This window comes from Myotis daubentonii, chromosome 6, assembly GCF_963259705.1.
Source record: "Myotis daubentonii chromosome 6, mMyoDau2.1, whole genome shotgun sequence".
NCBI classification, from domain to species: Eukaryota; Metazoa; Chordata; class Mammalia; order Chiroptera; family Vespertilionidae; genus Myotis; species Myotis daubentonii.
In genome coordinates this window covers 92,919,846-92,936,017 of record NC_081845.1, presented here as the reverse complement: position 1 = coordinate 92,936,017, position 16,172 = coordinate 92,919,846, and the positions used below count along the sequence as shown (strand labels likewise).

General features: G+C 49.4%; 1 protein-coding gene across 2 annotated transcripts; it reads left to right on the top strand.

The window, feature by feature from the left end:
* The first annotated feature begins 728 nt into the window (after positions 1 to 728).
* Positions 729 to 15,639, top strand: ARMC12 (armadillo repeat containing 12). 2 transcript variants are annotated; one of them, XM_059701849.1, is made up of 6 exons: positions 729 to 1,808; positions 2,484 to 2,629; positions 2,839 to 2,973; positions 9,197 to 9,370; positions 9,829 to 9,900; positions 14,804 to 15,639. In XM_059701849.1, the coding sequence occupies exons 1-6, from the start codon at positions 1,649 to 1,651 to the stop codon at positions 15,134 to 15,136; spliced, it is 1,020 nt and encodes a 339-aa protein (XP_059557832.1). In that variant the 5' UTR covers positions 729 to 1,648; the 3' UTR covers positions 15,137 to 15,639. The 2 variants fall into 2 exon arrangements, with proteins under 2 accessions (XP_059557832.1, XP_059557833.1); XM_059701850.1 differs by lacking the exon at positions 9,197 to 9,370.
* The last annotated feature ends 533 nt before the right edge of the window (positions 15,640 to 16,172 follow it).

Genomic DNA, 16,172 nt, shown 5'->3' with positions numbered 1-16,172 from the left:
CGCCTTTGGAGGCCTTTACAGAACATGTGAGCACCGTGTTTGCTTAGCATGCGAAGGTCGCAGAATCAAATCCATGGACGGGAGAGGCCAGTAGCTCTGAGTCACACCCCAGAGAAGGGCAGGGACCTTGTTCTGAAGGCTCTATCCCCGGGCCCACCAGGGTCACCCTTGGAACCAAAAGCAGCCCTCAGCAGGCAGGCGTTTCCTTCCTGGAGTTCATGGGTGGTGACTGTGGGTCCCGTCTGTGTAGTCACCCATAGGCTACCTCGCTGGGTGTCTGTGGGGCTGGGGCAGAGGGACGAAGAGAATGGCCATGTTAGAGCGCTGCCTGCAGCCAGGTGTGGTGGGCACAGGCTCTGAGTGGACAGGCCTGGATGGCTGCAGCATTGTGGGGAGGCTGTTTCCCTCTTTCCCCACCTCCTTCAAGCCCAGGGGCAGCCCAGGACCCAATGCCTTTCAACAGGAGCTTGCCGCCAGGCAGGGAAGCCCCGTTCTGGTACAACCATGCTCAGCGCTGGCTCTGGGCCCGTCACCTCCTGGTTCTACGCCAGAGGTGAGGCCCGCAGGTGTGGGGCCAGGGGGTGAAGAGAGGATGGAAGGGTCTGTCCACCTGCCCCATCCCAGTAGTGACGATCAAGGCCTTCAAAGTTGGGCTCTTCCAGAAGAGGCCTCAAGCCTCATTCTGCCTGGGGGGGGAGCGGGGGGGAGGTGGGAGTGGTACTCACAGATTTAAGCCCCCATAGTTTAAGGGCACAGACCTACCCAAATTTTAAACCTGGAGTTTTAGAATGGTAAACCTGAATCTCCGGGTAGAAATGCAGAAACTGGGACCAAGGCAAGGGCAGTCCCTTCCTCTAGGCCACACTGGTTAAATGGGCCCGGAGCCCGTATCTAGATTCTGTCCCTGTTCTGCCCTCAAGTCCTCAGAGGACGACAGAAGTCATGACTTGACCACCTACTAAGTGCAAGACTGTGCTGCAAGTTGGAGAGGCAGACAAGTACCCTCTGGAGCTTCTGGTGCCACAGGTTGTACACTGCAGGAGCACATGCAGGTGCTGGGAGCCGGTGGATTTGCCTCTGGACTCTGCAACACTTTGTAAACTGCATCCCTGTGTTGGGGGGTTGGGGAGGGGGCTGCCTGCAGCAGCTCCCCAAGGCCCAGCAGTGGATCTGTGGTGAAGAGATGGAAGATAGGAGGGCCAGGGAAGGGAGGGAACTGGGGCTGCCAGTGGGCACACCCCCAACACCCCTCCCAGAAAGTTTCAAAGGCCCAGCCCAGAAATTGGGCCTCTGCTGCCCTCTAATGGAGGAAGGGCAGCCTCGGGAGCCCCCTGCTGGCACCCCACCAGCCTGGCTGCCCTAAGGAATAGGGGAAGTGAAGATCCTGCCCGCCCAGACTTTTTATTCCCGTAGAGTCTTGAGCTTCATTTCCCGCAGCCTCTAAGCTAAACCTTCTCTTCTTCCAAGCTGCTCTGGCTTCCCTGCTTCCCGAGCACCCTCCATCCCACCATTTCTTCCGTTTCCTTTGTTGCCTGGGTTGCGATTCTTGCACCCTGGTTCCTGGCTCTGCCAGGGTTCTGGTTCCGGAAGGCCCTTACCAGGTGCCTCCGGCCTAGCTCCCACCTGGGCCCAAGGCGGCGCGGAGGACATGGGCAAGAACCTCTCCCCACTGGGGCAACTGAACATCCGCAAGAGCGTCCTGGGCTTGACCATAGGCGCTGGGGCCGTCTACCTGCTCTACAAGGCCATCAAGACTGGCATGAAATGCCAACAGCCCCTCTCTACCTCCTCGCCCACCTGCATCGCCCGTGAGTGTCTGGGCCCTGGGGGCAGGACTTGGCTCCAGGAGGACCTGCTCCCCGAGGCCTCCAGTGTGGGAGGGCCCAAAGGTGACTCCAAGTTCCTCCTCTCTCTTTCTCTCCTCCATCTTCCTTAAACTCGCCCCAGCACAGGGGCCTGGGACTCAAGGGGTCCTCAGGACTCATCTGGCAGGTCTTTACACTCTCCATTCACTCTGGCTTCCGGGAAGCCACTGCGTGAGGATCAGGCATCAGCAGTCCCCCCCCCCCCCCGCCCCCAACAAAGGAAAATTGGGGGACCTACGTGCCCAGAGCCTGTACTAGTTCATATGACAACTTTGGGCAAAGTAGAAAAGGGCTCCCCTTCTGCAAGACGTGTTGTTGCCATCTGCTGGAATCTCAGCAGATGCTAATTAGGATGGAAAGCTGCGTGTTACTGCATATGCCAGGAAATTGTTAGAGTAAATATTTAAAGCTGTGATGTTTATGATGTGACTGACACAGCATTAGATAAGGTGCGCGTCACGCCACACCCTGTCCAGCTGGACGCGGTGGTCCTGCCTGTAGCGAGAAAGCTCTTCAGAAGCGGCAAGGCAGCTTTGTCCCAGGTCCTCCCCGTCCTTCCAACCCCGTTCTGTCTGCGCTCCGAGTCCACAGCCTGAACTGGCTGGGTTGGCTGTCTAGGCCTGGCCATCGAGCGAGAGCGGCACGGGGGGGACTCAGGTGAGCTCCGGAGGCTTCTCAACTCTTTGGAGAACAGACACGACGAGTACACCAAGGGCATGATCCTGCACAACATCACACGCTGTGTGTACTTGCTGGAGGCTGAGGTGAGGGGCGGGAAGCAGGGGTCCCTCCTAGCCAGCCCGGCCCCTGGCGGCTACAGTCTTGCCTGGCCAGACTGTGTCCTGGGGCCTGTCTCTCCGGCTGATGATGGCGGGAGGGGTGGTGGGGAGAGGTCTTGGTGACATGGGGCGGGGGGCACGGGGCCTAGGACATGCACTGCTCCTGCCTCCTCCGCCTCTCCCGGCACACCTAGGCCTCCGCCTGCACTCCTGATGACATCATGCTCGTGGGCTCCATGCTGGATGACAAGGACAACAGTGTCAAAATCCAAGCTCTGAACACGCTGAAGGCTTTCTCTGGCATCAGAAAATTCAGGCTCAAAATTCAGGTGAGCCCAGGGGCAAGAGGTGGGGCCGAGTGCACAGGATGCCCGCAGCCCATGGGTCCTTTAACGGGCGCAGGACAAGTGGTCACGTTCCAGAAGTTTGTTTGGGGCTGAGTTTACAAACCAGAAATAGGTTTTTCCCTGGGAATAAGTGGGAAAATGGTGGCCACCTTCCCAACAGGGTCATTCAAAGCCTTTGACTCTCAGGATGAAACTGGACTGGGCTCTAGGGCTAGGAGTATCTCAGAACCCCAAATAGCAGAAAGCCCCCTGAGGTTCTTTCTGACACCAACTGGGTGTTCCACAGTTTAACCCGATGCCGACACCACCTGGAGCTGGCACAGACTCCACAGGTTAAGGGCTTAGTCCCAGCAGGATGCCCCACCTCAGATGCTAGTCACAAGTCCCAGCACTTCAGCCTGACCGGCTATAAATTTGGAGGTTCCTGCGATCCCCTTTTTCAGGTTTGATAATTCATTAGAACGACTCTCAGAACTCAAGAAAGTACTACTTATTCTTACTGGTTTATTGTAAAAGATATAACCGAGGAGCAGCCCAATGGAAGAGAGGAAGACTCAGAGGTTCCATGCCTTCTCCTGGCTGGCCTCCCTCCTAGTGCCTCGATGTGCGCAACCCGGAAGTTCTCTGAACCCTGTCACTTGGGGATATTGATGGAGGTCTCGTTATGTAGGCATGATTGATTAATCATTGGCCATTGGAGGCTGAACTCACTCTTCAACCCCTCACTGCTCCCCAGAGGTCAGGGATGGGGCTAAAAGTCTCAATCCTTTAATCAAGGTGTGGTGGTCTTTCAGGCCACCAGCCCCATCCAGAAGCTATCTGGAGGCATGCCACAAGTCACCTCATTAGCATAAATGTTGGGGTGGTGGAAAGGGGGTCAGTGTGAATAACAAAAGAGCTTCCGGTCACGGAACTGCAAGGATTTTAGGAGCTCTGTGCCTGGAACCAGGAATACTGTCATACCACCCCCCCACCCCATGCTGTGCTGGTCCATGTCAGCTCCCCCCGCTTCCTGCCACCAGGCCCAGCCTGCCTGTTTCCACACCCATCCTGCTGGCACCATGGAAACATGCTTGCTTCCCATCTGCGGTCAGTGTTAGTCTGTCTTGGTCGCATCCCATCCTTGAGGGCCTCTCTCCTGGTCGGCGCTCTGCCTCATGCAGTCGCTCCAGCGCCTTGCCGTTGCATTCAGCATGCTCTAGGACAGTGATGGCGAACCTATGACATGCGTGTCAGAGGTGATACGCACACTCATTTTTTTGGTTGATTTTTCTTTGTTAAATGGCATTTAAATATATAAAATAAATATCAAAAATATGAAGCTTTGTTTTACTATGGTTGCAAATATCAAAAAATTTCTATATGTGACACGGAACCAAAGTTAAGTTAGGGTTTTTCAAAATGCTGACACGCCGAGCTCAAAAGGTTTGCCATCACTGCTCTAGTCCCTCTCATCTTGAAAAGCACAACTTACACCCTGACTGGTTTGGCTCAGTGGATAGAGTGTCGGCCAGTGGACTGAAGGGTCCTGGGTTCGATTCTGGTCAAGGGCACATGCCCGGGTTGTGGGCTCGATCCCCAGTAGGGGGCGTGCAAGAGGCATCCGGTCAATGATTCTCTCTCATCATTGATGTTTCTATCTTTCTCTTCCTCCCCCTTCCTCTCTGAAATCAATAAAAATATGTTAGAAAGAAAGAAGAGAGCAGCAAGAGAGCGAGCCAAGGAAGCACCAAGAGAGCGAAATTCCTTTGTTTAGGACCTTAAATATCTCAGGTTTCACATCCTTGCAGTGGCCACGCCTATTCTGGCCAATTACCTGTTCCCAGGTGTGATCGACACGTAAGCACCTTCCCACGTCACCCGGGCCTTATGGGCGTGTGTCTAAACGGCAGCTCTCTGGCAAAGCTGTGTAAGTGGCATGCCTGCATTGTCCAGCCTCCCCTGTGCTCACTCCTTCCCTGTTATCCAGTAACCAGGTTGTTATGACGGTAGCGTTTGCACACTGTGCTGTGAACATTCTTGCACACATCTCCCTTGTGGACACGGGAGGCTTTCCCCAGGGCGTGTACGCCGGAGTGGAGTGGCTGGGGGAACGCCATGCCCACATTTCCAGGCCGGTCGCATCGGTGTGCACCCTCTCCCTGCCCGGTATGCACGTTCCGAGGCAGTATTCCCCGCCCCCCCCCCCCGCCCCGCCTCCCCGCCGAACCTTGGTATTTTCACACTTTAATTTTTTCTTTTTACATCAAACTCTTTTTTGGGGAACAAACGTCCGTAGGTCTTCACTTTCTTGTCGCCTCTCCTTCATCTCTCAGCCCTCTCAGTTCCCAAAGACTGTGAGGCTCAGGCTTATCAGAATTGCCCAGAAGGCTGGTTAAAAACAAAGATTTTGGGGGCCCCCACACCCAGAGTCCAGTTCAACAGGGAGCTGTGTTTTTCACAAGCCCCTGGGCATTGCTGTTCCTTCTTCCCCCAGCGCTTGCATCCTGAGGACCTAACCCTGCTCTTCTCTCTCCCGGTGAGAGCAGCCACGCCCTGGCCTCAGTTTCCATCTGCATGTGCTCTCCTTCTCTCTGTCCGAAGTATGGAGCTCCCCTGACCGCTAGACCTGTGGCCAGCTGCTCAACTTTGACGGCCTAGTGGCCCTCTAACCCAACACATCGAAAATGGAGCTCGTTCCCATTCCCCAATCCGACCACCCTCTCCAGAGGATCTGATCCCATCACCCTCCTGCTTGGTCTTCCTTGAGGCCCTCCACTCCTTGCCCCACCCCCAGCCATTTACACTGTATGTCTCATTCTCTCCCACTCCCTGGCCTGAGACACACAGGCTGCTGTTCTCTCTGCCTGAAACTTAACAGACAGCGAGGGGTGGGGCCAGGGAGGAGCAGGGTGCTAGTGGGACTGCTGTGGTCCTCACTCCAGTATGCTTGTCTCCCCCTCATGTGGCTCACAAAGGTAAGCTGGCGAGGTTACCTGTCCTGAGTAATACCTCTTGGTCCCAGCATCTTGCATCTCAGAAGCCAAGATCCCTTAAAGCATTCAACAAATGCATCCTGGGCACTTGTACCAAGACACTGCGCTAGGCACTGGAGATCGAGCAGTGAACAGAACAGCAAAGACCCCTGTGCCAGTGGAACTTCGATTCCAGCAGGGCAAGGCAGGCCACACACAAATAATGAAATGTACAATGAAGTGCTACGGAGACGAAGAAAAGCAGGAAGGTTGGTAAGGAAGGCTGGGGTGCAGGTGCTGTTGCAGTTTCAAAAGGAGAAAATCTGTAGGACGTAGGGCTTGGTGATGAGTTTTTAGAAATGACCCCAAAAGCATGATCTATAAAATAAAGAACTGAGAAATTGGACTTTATGAAAATTAAAAACATTTGCTTTATGTAAGACCCGGTTGAGAGGATAAAAAGATAAGCTACAGACTGGGAGAAAATGTTTGCAAACCACGTATCTGACAAAGGACACGTATCTAGATTATATAAAGAGCTTTGAAAACTCAATATCAGAAAAACAATCTGATTAGAAAATGGGCAGAAGACATGGAGAAATGTCACTGAAGAAGATACACAGATTGCAGATAAGCACATGAGGAGATGTTTACCATCACTAGCCCTTGGGGAAATGCAAATTAAGGCCACAATAAGATACAACAATACACCTGTTACATGATCTAAACTCCAAATTAGTGACAACACTAAACGCTGGTGAAGATGTAGAAACTAGATCTATCATACATTGCTGATGGGAACGTAAAATGGTATAACAACTACTCAGGAAAATTGTTTGGCAGTTTCTTTAAAAAATCTATAAATTTACTAGAAAAACTCCTCTGCGTTCATTTCTGAAGGGTCTTGGGTTTGATTCTGGTCAAGGGCACACACCTTGGTTGCAGATCCCCAGCGCTGGCCGGGGCGTGTACGGGAGGCAACCAATCAATGTGTCTCTCTCACATCGATGTTTCTCTCTCTCTCCCCCTCCCTTCTGCGCTTTCTAAAAATCAATGGGAAAATATCCTCAGGTGAGGATTCACCCAAAACAAAACAAAACAAACAAACAAAAACCAAAAACTGCCGCCACACCGCCCCCATACCAGCCTTCCTTGTCCCCCATCCTTTTCTCCATCACACTGCCACAGGTGTAACACACTTCGTACTTTTAAACTTTTTATTTTCAAATAATTATGAATTCATGAAATGAGAGCTTGCATTTGTACAAAAACCTGTGCACAATTGTTCATAGGAACTTCGTTTGTAACAGTAAAAAATGAAACAGCCACCGTGAGTCTCAGTAGATCACTGGTTAGACAAACTGGTCGCCCATACCATGGAACACTACTCAGTAATAAAAAGGAATCCGTTGTATGAACGGATGCATACAACAACTTGGACGGATTTCAAGAGCATGGTACCGAGTCAGAAAATCTTAGATGGTCACAAAGTTTCATACTATTTCCATAACATTCTCCAACTGTCAGAATTATAAGATGAGAAGCAGATTAGTGGTTGCCAGCCGTTAGGGCTGGTTTTGGTGGGAAGAGGCGCGACTATAGGGGGTTCCACAAGGGAGATCTTTGTGGTGATGGGACAATTTTGGCGGAATACCCTGTTGATTGCCGTGGTGGGTACATGAACTGACACCTGGGATAAAATGACCTGGAACGAAACATGCCACACCAATTCTAATTTCCTAGTTTTGATGTTGTCTGTGGAAGATGTGACCCTTGAGGGGAACTGGGTGAAAGGCACAAGGTCCTCTCTGTACAATGTTTGCAGCTTCCCATGAATTTATAATTATTTGAAAATAAAAAGTGACAGTGTGATGGAGAAAAGTAAAGGATGGGGGACACGGTGGTGTGGCAGCAGTTTTTGTTTGTTTGTTTGTTTTGTTTTGTTTTTGGTGAATCCTCACCTGAGGATATTTTTCCATTGATTTTTAGAAAGCGCAGAAGGGAGGGGGAGAGAGAGAGAAACATCGATGTGAGAGAGACACATTGATTGGTTGCCTCCCGTACACGCCCCGGCCAGGGCTGGGGATCTGCAACCGAGGTGTGTGCCCTTGACCAGAATCAAACCCAAGACCCTTCAGTCCGAGGCTGCTGTTCTAACCACTGAGGAAAATGGGCCAGGGCTGGTGTAGCAGTTTTAAGGAAGGAGGGGGTCGGGGAAGCCTCACTGAGGCGACATTCAAGTCCTGAGGGAGGTAGGAGTGAGCCATGAATGTCAGGAATGAGAGTAGAGGGAACAGCCTATGCAAAAACCCCAAAATAAGTGTGTACCGGGCATGTTCCAGGAATAGCTAAGAGGCCATTGTAATGGGAACCAGGAAGCAAAGGAGAGAATAGGAGATAAGGCCAAAGAAATAATGGGGAGAGAGGGGAATATCGGATTGTAAGCCACTGTAAGGACTCTAGCTTTTACCCTCAATGAACTAGGGACTCTGGAGCAGACGAGTGACACAGTGACACGTCTGTTGTTCTGAAAACAGATATGGCACTGGGGGTGGGGGTGGTGGGAGAAGAGCGACCGGAGGCTATTGCAGAAATCAGAAGCGAGACGGTGGCTGGGAACAGGGTGGTAGAAGGCTGGTGGTGAGACGTGGCTTGATGGTTGATCGATTTTGAAGGCAGAGCTCACAGGATTTCCCGAAGGATTGGAAAAAGGGTGTGAGAGAAAGAGAGTGGTGCAGGAGGGCCCGATTTTCGGCCCGAGTAATGGAAGGAAGGCGTAAAGAACAGCTGAGACAGGGAAGGTGGTAGGAGGAGCAGGATGTGGCTGGGCGCTTGTTAACTCGGGGCTCGATTAGACGTTCTGGGAAAGAGGTGGCACTGGCACCTGCATATATGGCGAGCTGAGGAGAGGTCTGAGCCAAACTTGAAAGGCAGCAGCATAGGGATAGCACTTCCACTCAGTCTGGATGGTATCACTAAGGAGTGATGAAGACAGAGAGGAGGGGCTTGGGCACAAGGACCAGGAAAGAAGACTGAAAGGGAAGCCGAGTGAAGAAAGAATCTCAAGAATATGGGAATGGTCAACTAGGTCAAATGATGTCGAGAGTTTGTCGGATGGAATTTTGTATTGGGTTCGGCTCAGGCGTCCTGGGTGCGGGCAGGGAAGAGTGAAGGCAGAGGCCGGGGTAGTGTGAGATCATCATATAAAAGCAGACCCTTCTTTTACCCCCCCCCCCCCCCCCCCGCCCCAGGAACACTTCATCAAGGTCCTGGAGCTGATAGCCACCATCTGGGACTCAGAGCTGCACATCGCTGGCCTCAGGCTCCTCAACAACCTTCCACTGCCTGACTTCGTGCACCCACAGCTGCGACGGGTGATGCCGGCCTTGATGGAGATTCTTCAGTCAGACTATCACCTGGCACAGGTGCCTCAAGACCATGGCCCAGGCCCTGCCCTCCTGACCAGCTCTGGCACAGCATCTAGAGCAGTGGTTCTCAACCTTCCTAATGCCGCGACCCTTTAATACAGCTCCTCACGTTGTGGTGACCCCAACCATAAAATTATTTTCGTTGCTACTTCATAACTGTAGTCTTGCTACTGTTATGAATCGTCATGTAAATATCTGATATGCAGGGTGTATTTTCATTGTTACAAATGGAACATAATTAAAGCATAGTGATTAGTCACAAAAACAATATGTAATTATAAATGTGTTTTCCGATGGTCTTAGGCGACCCCTGTGAAAAGGTCGTTCAACCCCCAAAGGGGTCGCGACCCACAGGTTGAGAACCGCGGATCCGGAGGGAGGAGAAGAGACCGTGTCCTCTCTGCCCAGGCCCGGACTCACCTGCCTTCTCATGTTTTACGATTTCCGTCATTTAGGTGCAAGCCATCCGACTGCTGAGCCGCCTGGCACAGAAGAATGACCTTCTCTATGATATTCTCAACTGCCAGGTGAGGAGGCAGTGCCGAGGGGCTGATGGGTGCCAGCTCGGACACTGGGGAAGGAAGAATTCTCCAGACAGGCTTCGCCCTGACAAGACTGGTGTTCCTCTTCCCGCCTGTGCGCTAGGCACACTGCAAAGCACCCCCTGCTCCGTCCTCCCAATAGAATCAGAATCAGAATCAGTTCTGTTGGGAGGAGGCTCTCCTCTGAGGGGCTTTCCAAACTCCGAGGATGAGGAGCACAGGTGACAAAACAAGTTCATGTAGTTACTTTAATATTAGGGAAAAGTTACTTATAACAAAAACCATTATTAGGAACAGGTACGGTCACCACCATAATAATTTATGGTTCAGGGGGCTAAAGCAACTCTAAATTTATTTATTTATTTAAATATATTTTATAATTTTTTACAGAGAGGAATGGAGAGAGATAGAGAGTTAGAAGTATCCATGAGGAAGAAATATCGATCAGCTGCCTCCTGCACACCCCCTACTGGGGATGTGCCCGCAGCCAAAGTACATGCCCTTGATAGGGAATTGAACCTGGGAACCTTCAGTCTGCAGGCCGACGCTCTATCCACTGAACCAAACTGGTTAGGGCGCAACTCTAAATTTAGATGAACCTGATAACATAATCTCAAAATATTGTGGCAGAATTACAAAGAAACAAGATTTCTCTTTTTTTTTTTCAGTTTTGTTGAGGTATAATTGACAAATAAACTTGTAAGATAGTTAAAGTATACAGTGTGGTGATTAACATGTATGCATTGTGAAGGATTCCCACCCATCACCTCACATCTATTTTGGGGGAGGAGGGAGTGGTGAGAACATTTAAGTTCTAATCTCCTAGCAAATTTCAATTATATACTACAGTGTTATCCACTAGTCAACATGTTTTACATAAAGCCTCAGACCTTATTTGTTTTATAGTTTAAAGTCTATACTCTTTTACCAACTGCTCCCTACTCCCCGCTCCTCCAACCCCTGACAACCATTTGTCTCTGTTTCTATGACTTTTCTTTTTTTTTAAATCTTTATTGTTGAGAGTATTATAGATGTCCCCCCTCTTTCCCCCATCACCCCACTCCACCTGGTTCCTGCCCCACCCCAGGCCTTCCCCACCCTACTGACTATGTTCTTAGGTAAGCACTTTAATCTCTTCCCCCCACCCCCACCCCCTTCCCTCTGAGATTCGTCAGTCTGTTCCATGCTCCCATGCCTCTGATTCTGTTTATTCACCAGTTTCTTTTGTTCATTAGATTTCTTGTTTGCTTTTTATTTTTAGATTTGATTATTGATAGATATGTACTTGTTGCCATTTTATTGTTCATATTTTTTATCTCTTCCCCCTCCCCCTCCTCTTTCTCCTCTTCCTCCTTCTTCTTCAATAACACCCTTCAACATTTCATGTAATACTGGTTTGGTGGTGATGAACTCCTTTAGCTTTTCCTTATCTGTGAAGCTCTTTATCTGACCTTCAGTTCTGAATGATAGCTTTGCTGGATAAAGTAATCTTGGTTGTAGGTCCTTGCTATTCATCACTTTGAATATTTCTTGCCACTCCCTTCTGGCCTGCAAAGTTTCTGTTGAGAAATCAGCTGACAGTCAAAAGGGTACTACCTTGTAGGTAATTCACTGTCTTTCTCCTGCTGCTTTTAAGATTCTCTCTTTGTCTTTTGCTCTTGGCATTTTAATTATGATGTGTCTTGGTGTGGTCCTCTTTGGGTTTCTCTTGTTTGGGACTCTCTGCACTTGCTGGACTTGTAAGTCTGCTTCTTTCACAGGGATGGGAAGTTTTCTGTCATTATTTCTTCAAATAGGTTTTCAATACCTTGCTCTCTCTCGATTCCTTCCGGCACCCCCATGATGTGAATGTTGGTACACTTGAAGTTGCCCCAGAGGCTACCTACAGTTTCTTCATATTTTTGGATTCTTTTTTCTTTTTGCTCTTCTGGTTGGGTGTTTGTTGCTTCCTCATATTCCAAACCATTGATTTGGTTCTCGGAATCTTTTACTCTACTGTTGAATCCCTGTAAATTGTTCTTTATTTCGGTTAGTGTATGCTTCGTTTCTGACTGGTTCTTTTCCATGTCTTTGACATTCTCACTAAGATCCTTGAAAGTCTCATGAAGATCCTTGAGTAACCTTATAACCATAGTTTTGAACTCTGTATCTAGTAGTTTGCTTGCTTCCATTTCTTTCATTTGTGACATGTTTCTTTGTCTCCCCATTTTGGGTGCTTCCCTGTGTTTGTTTCTATGTATTAGGCCAGGGGTCCTCAAACTACGGCCCGCGGGCCACATGAAAATAAAAATATTTTGTTTTTTTATTTCAAAATAAGATATGTGCAGTGTGCATAGGAATTTTTTCATAGTTTTTTTTTAAACTATAGTCTGGCCCTCCAACGGTCTGAGGGACAGTGAACTGGCCCCCTGTTTTAAAAGTTTGAGGACCCCTGTATTAGGTAGAGAGAGCTAGTATGTCTCCTGGAATTGGTAGAGTGGCCTTGTGTATTAGGTGTGCTGTAGGGCCCAGTGGCTCAACCTCCCCAGTTACCTGAGCTGGGGACTCTAGGTGCACCTCTGTGTGGGCTGTGTGCACAGTCTTGTAGTTGAGCCTTGATTGCTGTTGGCATCTCTGGGAGCAGTTGACCTCCAGGCAAACTGGTTGTGAGGACAAGCTGTGACTACCGTGGGAGCACTGCTGTGCAGGAGATGAGACCCAGCTGTGAAGAAGGCAGGCTGGTGCTAGTGCCCGGTCTTGGGCCTTTTATTGATAGGTTTGGGGCATGCTGTCACCAGCTGCAGCTTGTTTGAGAGATTTTAGCAAAGTCTGAAACCTGAGCCAGGCAGGCCATTCATATGGAAAAGCTGCTGCAAACAGCTTGGGTGGGGCTGCGTCTCAGGGAATCCCCAGGGTGGAGCATCAGTGTGAAGCAGGCTGATGGAAACTCAGATATGGCTGCCAGTCAGCCCTGTGACAGGGTAGGTCCCAGCACAGGAACAATGACCCTTGTGAGCACTCCCGTCTGGGAGAAAGCTGCCCTCAAGTTCCTGCACCGATGCCAGACTATCCAGTTCCTCCCTGCATGTGTCTGGGTCCCCTGTCACTGGAGCTCAGAAGAAGTGGGATAGTTTAAGTCAATGGTTCTCAACCTTGGCTGCATATTAGAATCACCTGGGAATCTTTTTAAAATCCCGATTTCTGGGCCTCATTCCAGAGGATGAGGTTCTCCAAGGTTGAGAACCACTGGTTTAAGTTTGTGTACAGGCCCTTTAAGAGGCATATCTGGGACTCCAGCAGCTTATGTGTCACTCAGCCACAATACCCACCGGTTTTTACAGCCTGAAGTTACAGGGACTGCTCTTCTCAGCTCTGGAACTCTGGGTGGGGGTCTGGTGTGGGGCTGGGACCCCCTGTTTCTCATGGGCAGTCTCTGCAGAGACGATCTTCCTCCCGACTGAAAAAACAGCCCTGTGGGTGCGTGACTAGTCCATTCAGTGCCTCCACCCCTCCTACCAGTCTCAATGTGCTTTCTTCTTTACTTCTCTAGTAGTAGGACTTCCATTTAGCCAGCTTTCAGGCAGTTCTGCGCAATGGTGGTTTTGTATTTTAGTTGAAATTTTGTTGTGGTAGAAGGAGGCGGTGAGTACAGGTGGTTACCTTTGCTGCCATCTTGGTTCCTCTTCCTGACTTATCTTTTTTGAAAGATTCCACATAAAAATAAACATGATACCATGTATTGTTTGTCTTTGTCTGTCTGGTTTATCCCTTATAATGTCCTCAAGGTCCATCCATGATGTCAAAAATTAGCAGGATTTCCTTATTCCTCACAGCTGAATAATTATAAAGAAAAATTGACAAATCTCCTACCACAGTGGAAGACTTGGAAGATTGTACTCTTTCAGCAATTAATAGATAAAATCCTAAAACCAGTTAAGGCAGTGGTTCTCAATCTTCCTAATGCCGTGGTGACCCTTTAATACAGTTCCTCATGTTGTGGTGACCCCCAACCATAAAATTATTTTCGTTGCTACTTCATAACTGTAATTTTGCTACTGTTATGATCATAATGTAAATATCTGATACGCAGGATGTATTTTCATTGTTACAAATTAAACATAATGAAAGCATAGTGATTAATCACAAAAACAATATGTAATTATATATGTGTTTTCCGATGGTCTTAGGCAACCCCTGTGAAAGGGTCGTTCGACCCCAAAGAGGTCACGACCCACAGGTTGAGAACCACTGAGCTAAGGGTATACTTGCTGGGAATAACACAGACCAGCTTGAGACATACTTAGAACACTGAGTATTAGACATACTCAGGACACTCTATAATTAGTAAATGCACATTCCTCTCAAACACACAAAACATTTATAAAAATTAACCACACATTAAACCTTAAAGTTTGTCATAACATATTTCCTAGAATTAATGTTATTACCAAATAACTCATGTTTTATGACCACAAGATAATTATGTTAGAGAACTAGAAGCCCAGTGCACAGATTCGTGCATGAGTGGGGCCCTCTCACAATCTGGGACCCCTGGGGGATGTAGCAGTGCTGAAGCGGCAGGCTCATTCTGGCTCCACTGCCACCCGGCTTCTGACTGAGTGGTGCTCCCACTGTGGGAGTGCACTGACGACCAGGGGGCAGCTCCTGTGTTGAGTGTCTGCCCGCTTGTGGTCAGTGAGTGTCATGACGACTGGTCCTCTGGTCATTTGGCCATAACGGTTGTTTAGGCTTTTATATTTATAGATGATAATGAAAAGAAAATTAAAAATGCTCCCATACAGTGGACTCTGGAATTAGGTATATTAGGGAGTTGAGGCAATAGGAAGATGGAAGAACTTTAGGATTTGTCTTGGATTTCATTGCCATCTTCTCTTCATCCCCATCACAGGTGCACACCAACTTTCTGAACCTGTTCCAGGTCAAACAACCAGGGAGCCTGCTGTTCGAGGTCCTGGTGTTTGCCGAGCGGCTGAGTGAGGGCCGGAACACGCCACACTACCGTGCCGTGAAATGGCATTACAACGAGCAGTCTCTGCATGAAGCTCTCTTTGGGGAAAAGTCACGCCTGGCAGACCGGCTGCTGGCCCTGGTCATCCACCCGGAGGAGGAGGTTCAGATCCAGGCCTGCAAGGTCATAGTCAGCCTGCAGTGCCCCCAGGACGTAAGAGGGCGGTCCTCTTCCTGCATTACTGGTCATCCCTGTTTTAATAGTGGGGAATAAAAGTAAGGAGAGCCAATAAATGAGTTTGGGAGAGACGCTTGAGGAGCAGTGTCTGTTCAGGGCCTCCAGGGCTGGTGGAGATTTCATCCAGCTTAGCCATTGCCCCAGAGCATGACAAAGGCTGGGCCCACCTCCCCGCACACATCCCCACTTCCCTGTTTGGGGGACAGACTCCCTTTCCTCTTGCTGCTTTTCAAGTTGCAGTGTGGAGCCAATGCTTCCAGGGAGCTTCCGGGAGAAGGCAGGCTTGGGGACTGAGGCCAAAGATAATCAACAACAGATAGTATAACATTGGATTACTCAGGATGGGCGAGGTTTTGCTGCAGTAACAAACGACCTCCAAATTTTAGCAGCTTAAAAAGGATCAAGGTTATTTCTTATTCACACTCTGTGTCCATGGGTTGTGGGTAGGGGGTGAGTGGAAGGGCAGGCGAATGTTTTAAACCATCTTCTCTTAGGGGCAGGCTGAGGGAGGCTCTTCATTGTGTTTCTGCAACTCCTACGAGAGATCACTGGCTCTTAAAAGTTCAACCACACCCCACTGCTGTGGCTCAGTGGTTGAACATCATCCTAAGAATCAGGAGGTCACGTTCGATTCCTGGTCAGGGCACATGCCCAGGTTGTAGGCTCAATCCCCAGTGCAGGGCATGCAGGAGGCAGCCAAACAATGATTCTCTCTCATCATTGATGTTTCTGTCTCTCTCTCCCTCTCCCTTCCCCTCTGAAATCAATAAAAAAAAAAAAAACTAAAAAAAAAAAAGCATATAGTAATAGTACTTATCTGGTGAAGCTGTTGGGAAGATTCTATGGGGATCATCTGAGTTAATGAATATCAGGCCCAGAGTTGTGCCTGAAGAGGTGTTCATCAAAGATAGGCTCTGAGGAGCTAGGAAATGCTCGTTGAGAAAATGAAAGATTAGCGTGGAAAGGCCCTTGGAGAGCGCTGAGTCCGACATCTCCCCAGTCTCTTTGGGTAACAGGCACCAGAGAATCCCAGAGTCCCCTGCGAAGCGCCCTGAAACGCCACAGGAAGCAG

Coding starts and splice junctions, on each gene's coding strand:
- ARMC12 (XM_059701849.1), top strand. CDS start 1,649: ATGGGCAAGAACCTCTCCCCACTGGGGCAACTGAACATCCGCAAGAGC. Junction 1,809..2,483: donor CTCGCCCACCTGCATCGCCC/GTGAGTGTCTGG, acceptor TTGGCTGTCTAG/GCCTGGCCATCGAGCGAGAG. Junction 9,901..14,803: donor ATGATATTCTCAACTGCCAG/GTGAGGAGGCAG, acceptor TCCCCATCACAG/GTGCACACCAACTTTCTGAA.